Raw genomic sequence first — 18,088 nt, 5'->3', positions numbered from 1 at the left:
GCCAACAGATAAAATACAATATGTCTAAAATGAACTATAACTGTAAATCTGCTGGAACATGGGAGTTAAACATGGGTGTGTACTGTCAGCTGATCAGAGGAATGACACTGAAAACATGTCAAAACCGAGAGAAAACTAAACGTGTTAATGCAAAACACTAGAAACAGATTAGTATGGTATCAAAGCTAAACAGAGTCTATCTCTTCCTTTGCAAACTTATCTTTTAGCTGTGCAGACACGTCAAAAACCTCGAATTAAAAGATTAAACGCCAATCTTTTCCGGTTTGTGTCCTTCAAAATAAAACAAATGACTATAAATGTGGGATTTATTTTCATCTTTCAAGTGCTTACAATTTTGGTAGATATTTCTTACAGAAATAAATTATCTCGAAATCAAAATTTCTCGATTTTGGACCTACTTATTACGTTTGTTATTCATCCATTAAAGAGACGCGTTTTATTTTATATTGTAATTTCCGGCTTTCTCTGTAATGGTCGTTAGCATTGCTAAATTTATGTATCAGTTGGAACAGGAAAAGGAAAAAAAAAAAACGTTAACTCTGCGGGGTAGCAGAGCCGAACAACACGCAAACATGGTGTCAAGAGAGGTTATCTTTCTTGTCGCTCTAACTTGTGTTTGTGGACAGGTAGCCTCAGAAAGACAGCTGGTGTATGCTACAGTGGTGAGTGTTGACAAAAAAACGCAACGGAAGCTGGTGCTTTTAGCAACGATAGTCCGGGTATCACCGAATCGCCTTCAGAATATGTAAAATATTGTTTATTTTTGCTTCTATGTGAATATACTTGATTATTTATGCTAGTTTTAATAAGTTATGAAATTCTTAATGCCTTGTTATTAATTCGGCCCGAAAATATGCTATTTCTGTACGACTTTATTTTTGATAAGGTTATATTTTGGTTTATAGCACTAGCTTAAATTGCAGCCCACTGCTTCTGCTCTATTGACTAAAATAGGTCTGCAGTTAAATTTTAAGCATTGGGTGTGATTAAGTCTGTTTAATATAAATATATTTGTGAGATGACACATTGGAAAAGGGCGTTATAAAGCGATATGAAGAGCCTGTTGCTAATAATGGGAAGTCAGGAATACAGAAGTAATGGCCGCACAGAACAGTTTCTATAAACTGGGATTTGTTGTTTTTTTTCCCTCTGAAGGATCTGCAGTCAAATCCTGTTTATTCTAGTCTACAATCATTCACCTTAATCTTTGTAATCAGCCTTGTAACAGAAATCAATGAGGTATGGAAGGTAACTAAAGGCATTTTTTCTTTTATCCTTACTTTCTAAGCAAAAGACAATTCTAACCTTTGCCTTGTTTTCCAAGAAAAACAGATAATGATTCTGACTTGGACATTAAGAACTGAAATACCTTGAAGATTTACTCATCTTGTTCTATGTAAAACTGCAAATGGGGATCCATGTGTTGTTGTTTTTCTTTTTCTGTGACTAACATTTGCAAAACCATGACTCTGTTTAGATGAAACCGAAATGTACCTTTTTGGTTCAAGTCTACAGTTCAGTTTTTGGCTTCTACATCAGAATACACCATACCTGTGGTGGAACATGGTGGTGGCAATATCATGTTGTGGGCTTCGTTTTTTTGAATAAGTTCAGAATTGAAGGTAAGGTGTACAGAGTTAGATATAGGCCATTCCATTCTTAGAAACAGTCACCTAGTATCCTGCCAGAGATCTATATTTGAAACCTGCAGCTAACTGGATCAGGATTTAGAAAAGGGATAATCAGTCCCACGAATAGTGTTTGCACACTTGATTTAGTTTTTTCTCTGGTTGTTTCAAAGACTTTGGTTTTATTGGTCGCCTCATATGGAAGATCATTCAAACCGCACTTCCCTCTGGTGGCTTGAGAACCGAAAATTGAAGTTGTCTAAAGTTTTAGCTGACATGGCGGTACCAAGAAGAAAGTTACTAGGTGTTTGGGTCTGTAAGGGGGCTGCTTGACCTGTGCCCGAGGGTTTTGAGGAATCTGGTTTTAAAGCTGTTGGACCTGTTGGACTTTAAAAGGGAATCTTTTAAGAGAAACTTGCAGATGCTTTCTGTGTCAGCTGACCGGGTGCTGAAACCGCTTCTATGAAGGTAGAACAAGGAAGTAGATTTTGGTGACTCTTCAGTTTGGGTTTTGGTGTTTTCACTTCTTTTTTTTTTTGGTTTAAGAAACTATACTTTTGTTCGCTAAATCTCTTTTCTTTGCTTGTGCTCTATGCTTTATTGTTAAATACAGGAATTGAATAATTTTGCCCCAAACGTTTTCCTTCCATTAAATTATCCAGGAATATTCTGAGAGATTCTGTGAGACTTTTTTCCCCACTGATTGTGTAAATATGCACATTTCCTTTTTTTTTTCTTTTCACTTTGAACCCTAATAACCAAAATGGGCAGAAATAATCAACTTAGATATATTTTAATCTATGAGTTCCACTTTTTGAATTAATATACTGTTACAAATGAATTTTTAATTTATATTCTAATGTATGCATTGTAGAGAATACTAAATGTCACTGTTTTTCTTGCTGCATCAGAGGGATTTTTCCCCAAAAATGAACCTGAGTGTCATTTATGTTGACATGAAACCTGACAACTCTTGTCTCCTCCCTCCAGTTGTTTCGACATGGGGACCGATCACCGGTGAAGGCCTTTCCTACCGACCCCCACCAAGAAAATGCCTGGCCTCAGGGCTTTGGGCAGCTGTCACAGGTAAACTGATTATTCCGTAGTTCTAATTTCGCTCTCTAGGCTCCCGTCTCCAGGTTACACTGGTAGATGTGGAGTTTTAATTAGGCTAAAGGTCAGCAGGTTGTTTGCTGGCTGGTGCCAGCCTTTTTTTATCAGCCCATTACAATGTTCAGAGTACAACCATGACTGTTTTTTTTCTTCTTTCTATTGGTCGATATGACTAGCAGAGTTCCTTTTTCAATGTTATTTCAAATAACATTTAGAGGCTTAAAAAAAAGGTTCAAATTGCTCAGTAAAAACATTCATTGTCATTTTTATTCTTAAACATTTCTCTGCAAAAACTGAAATAGAAGTAAATCACCTCTTAAAAATAAGATTAAAAAAATAAGAGACAGTTTGCTAATGGAATAAAATTATTTATTATGAAAAAAAAAACAAAAAAACTGTTGTCGTTATCTTAATTCAAGTGCATAATATTTGATTATCCTATTTTAAGGTGCAAAATACTAATTCCATCAGGATATCATCATTTTATAATTTCTTTTTTATCTGATTAACCATTACCTTAAAAATGACCGTGTCCCGCAGCATCACACCTCATCCTTCATGCTTAGTTGAAATATTATTACAACTATGATATTTTTAAATGCTCTCTTGTACAATCCAAATGTCTTCCGCTCCAGATCTTTTAAATTTATTCTCATATAGAATAAGCTGTCTTCCTCTTTTTGCTTTATGTACTTTGTTTAAATGCAATACCGGGGTTTCAATTTTTATTATTGCACCTTAAGCAGCTGTTTTGATTAGCTTTCCGACGTTTGTAGAAGCCTCAACAAACAAGCTGGAGCCTCATTTTTTCCTCTTTGCTTTGTGTTTCAAGGACGGGATGAGGCAGCATTATGAGCTGGGTCAGTTTCTGAGGACGCGGTACCAGAACTTCCTCAATGAATCCTACAACCGTCAGGAGGTGAGAAATAGAAGCGCCTCTTCCTTTTTAGATCCCTTAAGAATTAACCAATGTCTAAACACATCTTTCCTCCTCTCCCCCAGGTTTTGGTCCGTAGTACAGATTATGATCGCACCCTGATGAGTGCTGAGGCTAACCTTGCAGGTATGCTTTATTATTTATTTCTTATAATCATCTCATATGCTCAAAGGAATCCCCTACCTCAACCTTTACTGTCTCTCCCCTTTATGTAGGCCTCTATCCTCCTAAAGGTCAGCAGATATTTAGACCCAGCTTACAGTGGCAGCCCATTCCTGTGCACACTGTACCGCAGAGCGAAGAAAGGGTTGGTAGAGGAGAAGCGTTTTTGTTTTTAACCAGCTAAAGTTGAAGAGTTCTAATTCAGTGTCCTTACTGATTTTTTTTTTTTTTAAAAGCTCCTCTCATTTCCGTTGAGGGACTGTCCTCGCTACGAACAGCTGATGAATGAAACTGAACACACAGCAGAGTTTCTCAACATTACAACAGAATACAGGGTAAATCTTTGCTGCTTTTCCTTTATTTCTGTTTAGCAACATCACCTGTATAAAATAAGGCGGAAAAAAACTGTTTAAATAGTCTTTTATTTTGATGTCTTCTTATCCTTTTGTTTATTCTTTAGGACTTGATCGAGCTCGTTAAAAATAAAACGGGGGTAAAGAACACCAATGTGGAAACAGTGTGGAGTGTGTACGACACACTCTTCTGCGAGGTAACAAAATAAACCCCAAATATAAGCGACATTCAAACCAAGCTTAACTTGTGACCGCTTTTATTTTGAAATATAAGATGCTGTTATTTACGGAGGCGACACTGAAGCAAAGGTTTTTTTTTTTTTTTTTTTTTATTTATAATGCACTGTTTGCTGCGTTACCTCAGTCCCGTCACAACTTGTCAGCTCCGGACTGGGTCACCCCCGACGTCATGGAGAAGCTGAGGTTTCTGAAGGACTTTGGCTTTCAGGTAAAAGACACCGCCGCATCTCAGCTGTCTGTCACAGTTTCTGATAAAGTAGACGAAAGGTTTGACATGGCTTGTTTTTAAATGCTGAATGTTTGCAGGTCATATTTGGGGTCCATAAACAGCAAGAGAAGAGTCGTCTGCAGGGAGGTATGTGCGTACATTGGAGTCAGTCTATACCTGCCAACTTGGTTGTGGAATATGATTCAATACTCATCCCTGATATGCTGTATCTCATCAGGTCTCCTGCTTGGTGAAATAGTTAAGAATCTCACCGATATGGCCGCCCCAGACCCACATCGACAACTCAAACTGATGATGCTCTCAGCGGTGCGCCTGTTCTTATCCACGCTGCTTCAAAATTATGGTGTTTTTTTTGTGATCTCTCAGGAACAACTTGTTTTTGGTGATCTCTTAACAGCATGACACAACACTAGCAGCGCTTCAGGCCAGTTTGAGTGTGTTCAATGGAAAGCAGCCACCCTATGCCTCCTGTCACATAATTGAATTGTACAGAGATGAAAATGGGTTTGTATTTTTAGCTAAAATAATGCATCCAAAATGCAGAGAAATATAGATAAAATACGGCGTTGACTCCATCATTCTTGGTTTCTCTTAAGGTCTTCGTCGGTGTCCATGTTTTACCGCAACGACACCAGCATGAAGCCGTACCCGGTCCAATTGCCAGGGTGCACTCTGGACTGCCCCCTGCAGGACTTTATCAAGATCACAAAACCGTTCATCTCCGACGACAGGGACAAGGAGTGCCAGCTGCCGTCGCAGTGGAGAGACAGAAGTGAGATTCCTCCTACTGCTTCTGTCGGCACCAGTGATCAGTTTGATTGGATCCTCACTGTGTTTGTTTTTTCCTCTTTTCCAGAAGTCATCATCACCTTAGCCTTGTCAGTTTGCGTGCTCGTTATCCTCATCGCCATCATCCTCTACGTCATTTGCCGGTACAAGAAGTCCAGCAGCAACAGGGGATACCATCATGTGATCACCCAGGACATCGGAGATGAATCCTGACAGAGGCACAAGCTACTGCTTCGGAGATCAACGAGCCTTGCCTCCTGGGACAGCAGCAACAGCGACAATGACGATGATGAACTTTGAAAGCAGAGAGTTCAGGAACTGTCTTTGCAGATTCCTTTACCTCCTATTGGAATAACATCCGAACGTTTTATTCATGCGGGTCGTGGTTTGGGCACAATATGACTGGTGTTGGTACACTTTGTGTGTGAGGTTTGATGACCAAGATGCCTTATTTTCTAGTCTTAGCTTTCAACTCTGAATATTTCAGCTATGTCTTTGTTGAGGGAAAATTTATCTTTTTAAATAAAACTTCTTAAAACACTGGAGAAAAATGTTTTTTGACCTTAAAGACAGGAATGAAATGTGTCAAAAATAAACTGGCAGTTTTAAACCTCAGTCTAAAATGGTATTTTTTATTTTTTTATTGCTACGAGTTTTAACTCCTCCCAGCCAGCAATTACCGGTATGCATTTTCCTCATGCTGACTCAATCCCTATACCTAAAATTGGTAAGGACACCTAACTCATGACAGAAGTGCGTCAGTGGTCGGCATAAAAGGTGTTATCTGACCAAGATTGCTGGTAAGGAACTAGAAAGAGGAAACTGTATGCTTCCTATCACCAGTTCAGTTAGCATAGGGACCTCCTGACCTTCCTAGCCATCACTATTAGCTTTATAGTTAACAATCCTTTGTGTGACAAAAATAAATTTTTTCTTAATGTTCTCTGTGATGCATGCAAATCTAAGGTGTTTTATAATGTAGAGATTCAGCTGTGTATTTTTTTGTAGTTCTTTTATCCATAAGTCTGTAGTCCTAATTAGACAAGCATCATTAATATGGGCATTGGTGTAATGATGGCTAAAGGCTATCTGAATTCAGCATAGCAGTCTAGAGCTCCTTTCCTGCCCTGGATAGTGTTTTTACTGTTCACCCCGCGAAAGGTGAAGGAACAGAAGGTAGCAGCTAGGGCTGCAACTAACGATTATTTTGCAAATTGATTCATCTGTCAATAATTTTTATGATTAACTGATCAATAAGCGAATAGCCAAAAGTTCCTTAAAGAAGATTTTTCACAAAATGAAACTAGAACGATTCCACTTGAGGAGTTCTGGGTAGAGCATATTGACAGATGAAAACGTTTTTATTTTATTTTAATATAATATAATCTTAATATACATTTTTTTTTTATATTTTAAGATAATTACTGCTCTAAGTGGGTTGCTGTCAGTGAAGGCATATTTTACAGTCTCTATACTCATTTACTCTATATTGAAAGATTAATCAATTACTAAATGAGTTGACAATTTCTATAATCGATTGATTACAATTAATCTGATTAATAGTATCAGCCATAGTAGGAGCCACTGTTTGCATATAATTACCAGGTCTGCTAATGGTAATTTCTCTGCTTTCCTCACTATGAGGATCTGGCAACACCGGAGCTCAAATTCAAATTATTTCAACCTACTATTCCTATTAGTGAAGAATCCTTTCCTGCTAATGTTAGCATCCTAGCCAACTAATAAAAATATTTTAGACTCAAGTTTTCTAAAAAAATATTGAATTGAAACACTATATTGAATTAAATTAAAACTTATTCTGAACAACTGTTTCGGGCGGGTGTTTTTTTTATAAATTTTTTTGATTAAAAAAAAAAAGTAGGTATGACCATTGATAATAGAACGACTCATGTCAGGATGCAGATTGTCATCAGTTTTTAATTATGCTAAACTTCCATTTTTATTTTTATGATTCAAAATTGAAACAAATATTCATTCTAAATTGTCTTCCTGCCTATTGTCTTTTTCTAACCAGAATAAATCGAGTCTTAGTGCATATAAGCAGTAACGATTTTTTTGTATTTCATAAAACTAGAAACCTTTTCCTAGTTTCTCACCTTACAACCACACACTTTTATGTGTTTAATTGAACTTTTTTTAATGACAGACCAATACTAAGTTTTAAGATGTATATTTTGCCCATTTTATTTTGACTGGTCCAGTCTAACACACAAACATGCCTTGCCGTTTCCTAAAATTTTTTATCTCTGGCTGCTTGATTAAGGTTATCTTCCTACTACCAATCTGCAAATATTCATTATAAACTGAAATCTTTCTGTTTACCAACATTTTTACTCTCAATCATGTTGTCCTTAACCCTAAACGTCTCCTTTTAGCTGTTGTTTATCAGGTTTTACGAACCAGAATCAATTTAATGTGAAGTCAGGAATGAGAAACTGCCTTTTTAGTAACTCAAGCTCAAGAAAGGCTCCATGTGGAACAGGTAGGACAGCAAAACATACATAATTATGCTTTTACGGACCAGTTTCTGCAATTACCCTCTTGAAATTGTTAGCAAAGGCTGCCGCACGACAGACTGGATAGAGGTGGGAGAGGTCAAAACTGGTCCAACTCTTAGCAGCAGAAACAAAAAGGACATTGTGCAACGTTTTTTTTGCAATATGTTATGTTTGACTTTTCATATTTCCTACTATTGTCTAAACAGTGCAGTAGGCCTTTATTAAAACATGGTTTAGAACACGGTAGTGCTTTTCTTGCATACATCATTAGTCATCGGTAGCACAGGTTACATTCAGATTGGCCATGGATATAACCATCAACACCTTAAAACAATCAACAGGGAAATTATCACTGCATTTTCTGTGTAGCAGACCGCTTGAAAAAATCTTTCACACAAATAATACCAGATTGGACAGAGAAACGGTGACAGATTTTGCGCACAGATGCAGAAACATGCATTTCGCAACGCTGTTAAAAAGCTGGACCCAAACTGAGAATTTCAGCTCCTTCATTTGATTTTTAAAGAGTCCTGATATAACTCGCCGACACAAGCGATGGAATCTCAAAGTACAAACAGCAGCATGAGGAATGGACACCTTCTCGATCCCGGGTTTAAGGTTGCGTGACATCGGAGAGCCTTTCTTAGTAATTCACCACAGATGTAGTGATTTTGGTTCAACAGGTGGGTCGTAAACAACACCACAAATAATAATAATGATGATACAGGCTGTCATAAGAATCTGCAAACTTGTGATGTGGAAATAAAAAGAGGAAGCATGGGGGAAACCAGGGAAATACACAACCTGTTAGAATGAAAAAAAAAATGTATAAAAGCTGACTAAACCTTAAAGACAAATATTAAAAACACACACACCACCTACTATAAAATATATCACAACACGCATATAAAACAGATTGGCGAGGAAACAGACAATTAAAAGCACACATCCTTTGACTAATTCTTGTGCAAAAATATTTTCTTTAAGGAATGCAACTGTTCAGTATGATAAAATGTGATGGCACGTTGACATTTCCTTTCTAGGATAAATACAACAGAGTACATAAAGAAAATATAAAGATATGAGAAGAAAAACCTACATTCCAGGCTTAAAAGCCTTTTTCTCTGAAGGTGATCTTCCACTAAGTGCAAATTTCTGCCTCACAGCTCACAAAACATCTGATCATATTAAAGGTTCATTTGGTCACAAATAAGTTTTAAAGATCCCTCTAATTTTATACCACAAAGCTAAATGCAGGTATTTTTCTGAAAACAGGCAAAACTGTATGTTTAAACCAAAACATTCACCTATTTAAAATGATTGGTTAGCTCCATTCTCATGATTTTAGGCGTATTTCATTAAGGAACCTTACTTTTAATCCATAAAGAAAACTGAAAATTAGTTTTAGTCAGTCAACAGGGAAAAAACAGGCAATGAGAGCAAACACAATTCAAATTTATGGGCTCTAAGAAGTACACACTGAAACAGCTATAAGAGCTATAAAGGAAGAGTTAGCCATGTAGCTCAATGAAGCTTCTGTAATGCGCTTGCTGATATATTTCATTTTACACTTTTATTTTGTGTTCAAATAAAATTCAGTTCCAGTTTGATAACTGAGATAAACTGGATTTAACAACAGTATCATCATTTGTTCTCATTTTAAATTGAGCTCTGTATTCTTTTTGCTAACTGCTAGCATCATTAAGCTAGCTCTAATTCCTTATGCCATTTTTTTTTACTATTTTCATTTTGTTTTGCAAAATAAGAGTGATAAAGTGAAATCGACAACACAATTGAACATTATTTATTTCTTTTTTCATATTTTACTATATTTTCAATTATTTTTCTCCTTTTATATTTGGGAAGTTAGTACGACAAAGCAGGTCAGACAATTTTTTTCTTTTTTTTTTTTGGTAATTACAAGAAGATATTATTGAGAGAATTCAGAAAATGATCATAAATATTATACCCGAATAAAGTAATAATATTCGATTAATGAGAATACAGTTGTAATATCACAGTAATGAAGTGGTAATATTATGTTACCAAAGAATTATATTATAAATACAGTAATAATACCACACAAATATTACAGAAAAACTTATATTGAGACAACAATAAAGTGTTCTTGTGTGACTTTATACATAGGTTTTTTTTTTTACAAATATGAAAATACTTAATTTTTTACCCCATTAAATTCGTATCAGAACTAATTCACCAGCAGGCAACTGTATGACTTTATTTATGTGATATTACAACTGTAAACTCATATTTTGGATATTTATTAAATAAGAATATTGCCTGTAGCATGATCCTAATAGTCTGGTGTAAATTATCCCATGTTGTTCCACTAAAACTTGATATTAGTGTGATAAAAATGTATTTTTTTTTTTGTTTTTTTTTTGTCCAGTGACACAATAATAACTTTTTTTAATCCATTTTAAATGTTTGCAATATTTCCCCTATTCTGGCTTATTATTAGCTGTGCTAACACTCATTATGTCAGCAGTTATCGGCAAACTAGCACTAGCTAATTACTTATGACACGTTCTGCTAGTTTTCTCTTTGTGACCTTGCCTCTCTCCTAAAATAAGGTTTTGTATTTTCATTCTCATTACATTGCACCAGAATTCAGTCCACATATTGATCTAAGTAATAAACCGAATTCTTTATTTCAAAGTGTCCAATTTTCTTTGTTTTATCACTACTTTTCTATTTTTCCTTTTGGCTAATGCTAGCAATGCTATGCTAGCTCTCCCTGCATAAGCAGCTATCAGTAAATTAGCATTAGCCAATTCCTAACAGCAGCTTTTTCCACGTTCTTTTGTGTAACAATAGAACCCTGTCCCAGCTTAATAAAGTAATTAACATTTTATTAAAAAATAAAATGTTATAATTTGCTGTATTTGCTTTTAGGACTGATTTTTCATACGCAAGAAGGTCATTGTGTTTGAGAACCATGTTGCTCTGGCCTGAACTGTTGACTGACAGCTTTAGGATTAGCAAATTAGCCTCATAAATAAGCACCTGCTACGCAGCTGCCATGTTTTCAGACCATTAAAATGTACAATTGAAAGGATTTTTCTGGTCAATAATTCTCTATATTGCCAAAGTATTTAAAGGAAATGTTTTCAGTTCAATGCTACCCATCTGTGCTGATGTTCTCAAAAAAGCTGGTCGTCTTGTTGATCCGACTTTCTTGCTTATTTTATCTCCACGATTTCACACAATTTGTTGAAGCAGTTGTGTGGGCAGTACTTTTAATCAAAAGGTTTGATGGAGCTGAATAAGCAAAATGGGACAAAAAGATGTAATAATTTGTTATCTATATTGTCCAAAGTCTACAATAGATCCCATTTAATTCTGCGGGGTGCAGAAATACGTCTGCGATCCGCAGTAATAATTTTGCGGCGTGGAATAGTAATTACTGTGTTGATGATGCTGGTAGTTGTTGTTCTGTGGGGTAGAGTAGTAGTTGTGATGGTGATGATGATGACTCTGAACGTTTCCTTGGGAAAATAAGAGCGGGGCCGTGGAAGGTGGAGGCTGCGGGCCAGGGGCCGCCCCCGGGGCCAAACTCCCATTTCGTTGGATTGAGCCGTACCAGCTGGACGTCGCCATCTGAGGCGTAGTGGATAGGAGGCTGAGAATGACAGGAAGTTTTAATAAAAGATAAGGATAAACATATTCATCTTACGGAAGAGAATTAGGGCCAGTGGAAGAAAAAGTTAACTGATTTTTAAATTTTATTTCTTATTTTCCTCAGAATTCTGACTGAATTCTGACAATAAAAAAGTCAGAATTCTGAGAAAAAAGTCTGAATTGTGAGAAAAAAGTCCGAATTCTGAGATTAAAGTCGGAATTCTGAGATTAAAGTCAGAATTCAGAGAATAAAGTCAGAATTCTGACTTTAATCTCAAAATTCTGACTTTCTTTCTGAGAATTCTGACTGAATTCTGAGAATAAAAAAGTCAGAATTCTGAGAAAAAAGTCAGAAAAACAAAAATGTTTCAAAGAAAAAAAAGTTAAATAGCACATTAATAGGATGGAGTTAAAGTGCATGCTAAAAATGTATCTTTAAATCGGTTTTCCAGGTCAAGGACCCCCAAACTGATGGCGAGATGGAGCCCTCTAATTATATGTAGTATGAAATTATGTTATATCAATCTGGTCCTATATTCACTCTATTACATATGGAGTAATGTAACAAAAGTAATTTCTAATTTATTAAAGTATTTCTGATTCTGATTCCAGGTTGAGGGACAGGTGTTGTGAATGAAATGGTGCCCAGCTTGAAAGAGCTCCTGTGTGTCGCTGACATGTGTGCATTAATGACTGAAAGACATCTTCTGCCTCCATGTATCTGTTTACTTCAGTGTGTTGAATTCGTGTTATTGTGTATTTAAAGATATTTCAATTAGTGGTAAAATTTGCAGGGGAGAATATAAAAAAAAAAAAGTGTAATCAACCAAAACTTTCGTGCAGTGCGGGGTCTTGCTCAAGGACCCAGAGTGCAGGCTGTGGTTCAGCCTTATAAATAACCATAAAATATCCTCCCGCAAGATGCAGAAAAGGGATTAAAGAAGCTGAACTGGAAATTTCCACACAAAAAAAGATTGGTTCTGATTAAAACATTTCACAATAAACCCAAAACTAATTCCATCACATCTGATTCAGTGCTCACCTGGCCCGATCAGTTCTACTGTTGACGCTCCTGGACAGGTCATCGTCACTATCGTACCGTCTGGGGTTGTCAAAGAAATAAGCTCTGGAGCTGAAGCTGTGGCTGTTGATCATGCCGCCTGGGGCCTGAAAGACACACAGCCGAGGAATTCATACATAACTGTGACTACGGCTCAATCTTTGAGAGGACGGACTAAGCCTACGGCCTGACTTCTAGTTGATCGGTTTACCAGGTTTTGGTGGGGTTTTTGGACTCTGAAGAAAACCACAACCAAGCTGGTGGGCAGCAGCTCCCAGAAAAACAAAATGATCCCAAAAACGATGTAGGCTTCTCCGCTGATCTTATGTATGTCGGCCTTTAAAAAGGATAAACAAACACAATTTACACACATGAATCCTGATGGCACCTAGCAAACCGAGAAAAAAATGTATTTAACCCAGATCCAACAAATATTAATCTGAAAAGTGTGGCATGCATTTTTACACAGTTCTCCCTTTTCTTGTTCCCTAAATGAAGTCCAGTCTTTGTGTTTGTGTACGGATCAGAAGAGAAGCTTATGACCTTAACGCAATGTGCTACTCACTACACACCAAGCTGAACACAGAAACTACATGGTGATACAGGGATTTTTTTTTCTACAGATGGACCATAACAGCTAGCCAGCTAGTTAATAGGAAGATGGAGCTGCTATACCCGGCAATCCAAAAAGAAAACCTGAGACTTGAGGCAGTGCACTACAAAAAATTGAAATCTAAGGCCCCGTCCACACGAAGACGAACCCTGGCCTAAACGCACAAATTTTTCACCAAACCAGCCTCTCATCCATACGAAGCCGGCTTTTCGGGGGTCTGTAAACTATCTTTTTTTTATCAGGCCTTTAGAGTGGGAAGATTTTGAAACGCCGTTTTCGCGTTTCCATCTTTAAGCTCTAACCGCATTTTTTTTTTTCACGCATGCGTCATAGCGTCGCCTTTAAACACGCATGCGCGACACAGTATCACAACAACAATGGCACCGTACTGTGTGCTGCTCATGCTACTCACCCTGCTGTCGGGCTTACAACAGAATCTTCTTCTTCTGGAATATCTCCAGGAAGAACAGAGCAATATCGACGACATAGTTCAGCACCTGAATTTGACTGAACCACGAAAATGGACCCGCAGGGCAACCATGTATAAATATTAGTGCGCATGCCCAACATTTCGTCGCCTATTTTTGCTTTGGCACCACAGCGCCACTTACAGGCCTGGCATACATTTTGCAGCGTTTTCATGCATTTCTTGTGGACGATCACATTTATTTTACGTCTCAGTCTTTACGACAAACGTTCTGGAAAATATTAGCGTTTCGTGTTCGTTTTGACTCCGTGTGGACGGGGCCTAAATAAGTCTTTTTTTTTTTCTGAAAATAAGTGCATTTGTTCTTGAATTGAGGAGGTAAAAGACACATTTCACCAATGGAACAAGACAATTTACAGTTAAAATAATAATAAAAAATTGCATTGTCTTATTTCAAGTGCATAATATTGAATTATCTTATTTTAAGAGTAAAAATACTCACTCCATTGGCAAACTATCTCGTTCACCTATTTAAATTAAGGATAAATACACTTAATTTGAGAAATTTTGACCTATTTCTAGATCGTTTTTCCAGTGTGATGAAGGTTCCTAAAAAGCTACAGCTATAATAGAGTCAGAGATTCTTATGTTAAAACGGCTCATTTAAAGTCCAGATCTATATTCAATGAAGAATCTGAGGGAGATTTGGGAAAAATGTTAACAGAAGGTCCTAGAAGGATCTAATTCAAACTGTTAATGCAAGTTAAATAACACTAGTGAACCTCTATAAGCATACATGAGATACCAGATGCACATCAGAAGGTATGCAACACTGTATGAAAATGTTGTTTTGGAAAGAGGTAAAGGATGAAATTGAGGAAATCTTTTCCAAGCGAATAATTAGACCAAAGGCAGTTTATGTTTGGGCTGTATTTGCAAAAACATAACTACACTAAAAATGAACAAATACTTAAAACGTAGGTCTACTCAATGCAAAAAGATGTATATTGTTGTTCTGAACGACGACTCAGGGAGTGATTATACTGTCGATAGATCTGACAGATGTCATTTATGCTCCATTTGGAAAAAATACATGTTTTTAAATGGCAAACAGGATTTGTTTGAGTACATCTGGAATACCCTTTATTGTATGTATTAAAGATCTGAACATGACAGAGGAAAGTCGTTTTTAATGAGGTTCATGAGCAGCTGAGTTTGATTTATATATATGTAGATGATGTATGGGTTTAGTAAGGGGTTGTATTATGATTGAGAAAGGCATATAGTTGTGTTTTGTTTCAGGCTTGAACACAATGTCTAATATTCCCATTGTTGATACGTTTTACACAATGTTTCAGCTGTCTGTATAAACTTAAAAAGTCTCAATAAAGACATTTAGCAAAAAAAAAAATAATTGTCTTTTGCAATGTCTCCCCCTGCTGGCCATGAAAAAAAGTCCCATTGGCTGCTTTTTGTGGATTGAGATCCAGATCCTTTTAAATACATAGTTTGATATTCATACACTGACTGCAAATCTATAACACAGATATGGGTAAACATTTTTTAAACATCCTGTATAAATAAATACTTTCAATAAATATAATTAAAAAGGACTCAAATAAATCGTAACATATTCGGATAACTGTTGATTTCCAGAAACAGATTAAATTCTGATTAATTAATTATTATTTGTGTTTTTTTTGTAAAAAGAAATAACCACAAACATATAAAAGTAAATCCTTTAAATTGTGTTGTCTGTCCCAAGGCTTGCACCCTCTCTGATGTAGGTCAGGATCCACAGAAAAGGTTTTTTATAGCCAGACAAAGTCTTAAACCCTGATGAACCCTACTTCATGATTCTCCAAAGATCAAATGCCCCGACTTAAAAAAATATTCACTCTATCTTATTTCGATCTAATATTAAAGATCAACAAAAGGTTGAGCATTGTGAGGTGGAAAGTTAACAAAACATAAGAACCTGTGCGTTATGCATGCATGCATGTGCAGATATCCATCACCGTACTAAACTATGCTATTTTGCTGTCATTTGACCCACTGTGGAAAAGTTTAAGAAGTAGGAACAGTTTTGCATGGCGCTGTTTACAACTAAACACAAATGGAGCAGCACCTGGTCAGAGACGCTGTACCAGCCATAACTAAAGGGGCTGGGTCTGTCCTGCGGCGACAGGGCCACCACCACTAGGTTGTAACAGGCTCTAGACGTGTAGAGCAGGATCACCACGGCTCCTACGGCGGTCGCTTGGCACACTGATGTCCCCTGGAGGGAAGATTCATCTCGTCACAACAAGCTCAGCACTTAAACACTAAAAACAAGTCAACTAGCATTACAAAAATGACCATTTCAGACCAGAAACAAGAAATTAACAATATTAATGTTGTTTAATGACTTCTTAAACAAATGACTTGTTTGTAAAAATCGTGTGAAATGTTTTTTTAATGATACAATCCTCTTTCTGGGTACGTTTATAAAGCAAAAGGCAAGATGCTGCAGCTTAGGGAAATAATAAGCTTTGAATTAGCTTGAATTAGCATCATTATTCTATCTTCTCTTAGAAATTGCTTCCTGTAAATCTCAATCAAGTTAATCAACTGGAAGAATGAATTTGAACAATCAACTGTACTATTGAGGAAGACATTTTAGATTTTGATATTGAATCTCTGTAGCTTTAATGTCTAGAGAAGCAGCTCTACAAGATGTATCCTAAAAAAAACAGGTAAATCATTTCCTTTCTACCTTAGACTCGAGGTAAACATTGGCAGAAGACATCTTGGCGGTTTTGAAGATGCACACAGCCAGAGATATGGCACAGAGGACAAACAGGCTGTCGTTGATCAGGACCCGAGCCAAGACTGCATGTCGGACCCCCCCACCACTGCAGGGCCAAAGGATAGAGTTTGTAACGACATATTCAAGTATAAAGAAAAGAGAACTGATTACAGAGAAAGAGAAAAGACAGAAATCGAGGTCTGTGTTAGCTACGTATAAAAGGAATGAACCTCTGCTCACCTCGGTGGTTCAGAGTGCATCAGAGCTCCTTGGACTAACAAAGCGCAAGTCAAATTCACCACCAGGAAAAATATACTGAGCGAAAGAAAGAACAAGCGCAGAGGAACCCTACAAAGAAAAAAGATTGGTGAAAGTGACTTAATTCACAAGCAATTAACACGGTTTTAAAGGGGATAAATCTATAATGCTGGTGACGATTCCCAGACAACCAGGTCATAGTAATTCCAAAAAAATTAAAAAATAATCCACTGGACTTTGTTTTCCAAGTTTCAAGACGTTTCGCTTCCCATCCAGAAAGCTTTTTTAATTCAAAGTCCCAGAAATAGAGTTGAGTTCCAATTTTTATAGGGTAGCCCAACAACACTGCAAAAAAGGAAAATCTATACAAGTGTAATAAACTTCAATTAAGCATTTTGGTCTTATTACACTTGTTTTTCAACGTATTTTCTTAGTAAGACTGAATATTGTTAAGATTATTTGACTTGTTTTAAGAAAATTCATTTTTTTTCATCCTAACTAGATAATACAACTAATTCTGAGCAGCTTTTTTCTTAAAATAGCAAACATTGCGGACTGAGTCGCGCTAACATTTAGACTGTGAGTACATTTTTACTTGTTTCAAGACAATAGGACAATCCATATTAACCTGGTTTAAGAACTGACCCCATCTCATTAAGATATTCCAGCCAGGGGCGGAGCTAGATGGGGGGCCAGGGGTGGCCATGGACACCCTTAGCCAATCATTGGCCACCTCTGTGGACACCTCTACCATTTCCCCCCCCCTCCAATACAGATGATGGCAGCAGTAATACTCTCAAATTGAATAGTCAAATATTAAAAGCAATTACTTGACAACAAAAACAGTGTGGTTATTGTGGTTTTGCACATCAATATACTAACATTAAAGATGATAAATACAAAATTCATGCTCTTTTCGGAACTAGATTTTGTCTTATGGGGTAAAGAAAAAATATGTGTTTCTTCAAGTCATTTAGGAGACTTCAGTGAAATCCTTGATAACTTTTTTAATAAAAGCTTAATAAATAATCAATTTATCTATAAATCAGTACTTGTAGATATCAATTTTATGCAGAATGATTATTTATAAAAGTAGGTAAGTAATGACGATGGAAAATATGTTCGCCCCATAACTCAAACATTCTAATTGATAGGGTTATTGAGATTGTCATTCATGATTTAGCTTTGAGATTCTGAACCTTAGCAGTGGACCATTCACTGTTTACAATACATCATAACAACTGTACATCATCAGAGATGGGAAGTAACGAAGTACAAATACTTTGTTACTGTACTCAAGTAGATTTTT

At 36.6% G+C, this 18,088-nt stretch overlaps 2 protein-coding genes across 2 annotated transcripts in view; one reads left to right on the top strand and one right to left on the bottom strand.

The window, feature by feature from the left end:
• Nucleotides 1-533: 533 nt before the first annotated feature.
• acp2 (acid phosphatase 2, lysosomal) lies at nucleotides 534-5,991 on the top strand. The gene is made up of 13 exons (XM_015378134.1): nucleotides 534-683; nucleotides 2,640-2,735; nucleotides 3,595-3,681; nucleotides 3,765-3,825; nucleotides 3,915-4,006; nucleotides 4,098-4,196; nucleotides 4,322-4,411; nucleotides 4,579-4,662; nucleotides 4,761-4,809; nucleotides 4,901-4,989; nucleotides 5,081-5,187; nucleotides 5,280-5,455; nucleotides 5,540-5,991. The coding sequence occupies exons 1-13, from the start codon at nucleotides 594-596 to the stop codon at nucleotides 5,683-5,685; spliced, it is 1,266 nt and encodes a 421-aa protein (XP_015233620.1). The 5' UTR covers nucleotides 534-593; the 3' UTR covers nucleotides 5,686-5,991.
• A 1,650-nt stretch (nucleotides 5,992-7,641) lies between these two features.
• The window catches only part of gpr137c (G protein-coupled receptor 137C), a 20,756-nt gene continuing 10,309 nt past the window's right edge, over nucleotides 7,642-18,088 (bottom strand). Inside the window, exons 4-9 of the mRNA XM_015377816.1 lie at nucleotides 16,762-16,869; nucleotides 16,489-16,627; nucleotides 15,862-16,011; nucleotides 12,905-13,030; nucleotides 12,676-12,800; nucleotides 7,642-11,634 (exon numbers count right to left, since the gene is read on the bottom strand). Of these exons, the coding sequence (XP_015233302.1) occupies nucleotides 11,349-11,634; nucleotides 12,676-12,800; nucleotides 12,905-13,030; nucleotides 15,862-16,011; nucleotides 16,489-16,627; nucleotides 16,762-16,869 (934 nt within the window). The 3' untranslated portion in view covers nucleotides 7,642-11,348. The remainder of the gene's footprint in view (nucleotides 11,635-12,675; nucleotides 12,801-12,904; nucleotides 13,031-15,861; nucleotides 16,012-16,488; nucleotides 16,628-16,761; nucleotides 16,870-18,088) is intronic.

Source organism: Cyprinodon variegatus, unplaced genomic scaffold (assembly GCF_000732505.1).
Source record: "Cyprinodon variegatus isolate N-32 unplaced genomic scaffold, C_variegatus-1.0 Scaffold9, whole genome shotgun sequence".
Classification (NCBI taxonomy): Eukaryota; Metazoa; Chordata; class Actinopteri; order Cyprinodontiformes; family Cyprinodontidae; genus Cyprinodon; species Cyprinodon variegatus.
This window is presented reverse-complemented; position numbering and strand designations above follow the sequence as displayed.

What these genes read in the sequence shown, in the direction of transcription:
- acp2 (XM_015378134.1), top strand. Translation starts at nt 594, where the DNA reads ATGGTGTCAAGAGAGGTTATCTTTCTTGTCGCTCTAACTTGTGTTTGT. An exon ending in TGCTGAGGCTAACCTTGCAG is followed by an intron (nt 3,826 to 3,914) that starts GTATGCTTTATT and finishes CCCTTTATGTAG; the next exon opens with GCCTCTATCCTCCTAAAGGT. An exon ending in ACATTACAACAGAATACAGG is followed by an intron (nt 4,197 to 4,321) that starts GTAAATCTTTGC and finishes TTTATTCTTTAG; the next exon opens with GACTTGATCGAGCTCGTTAA.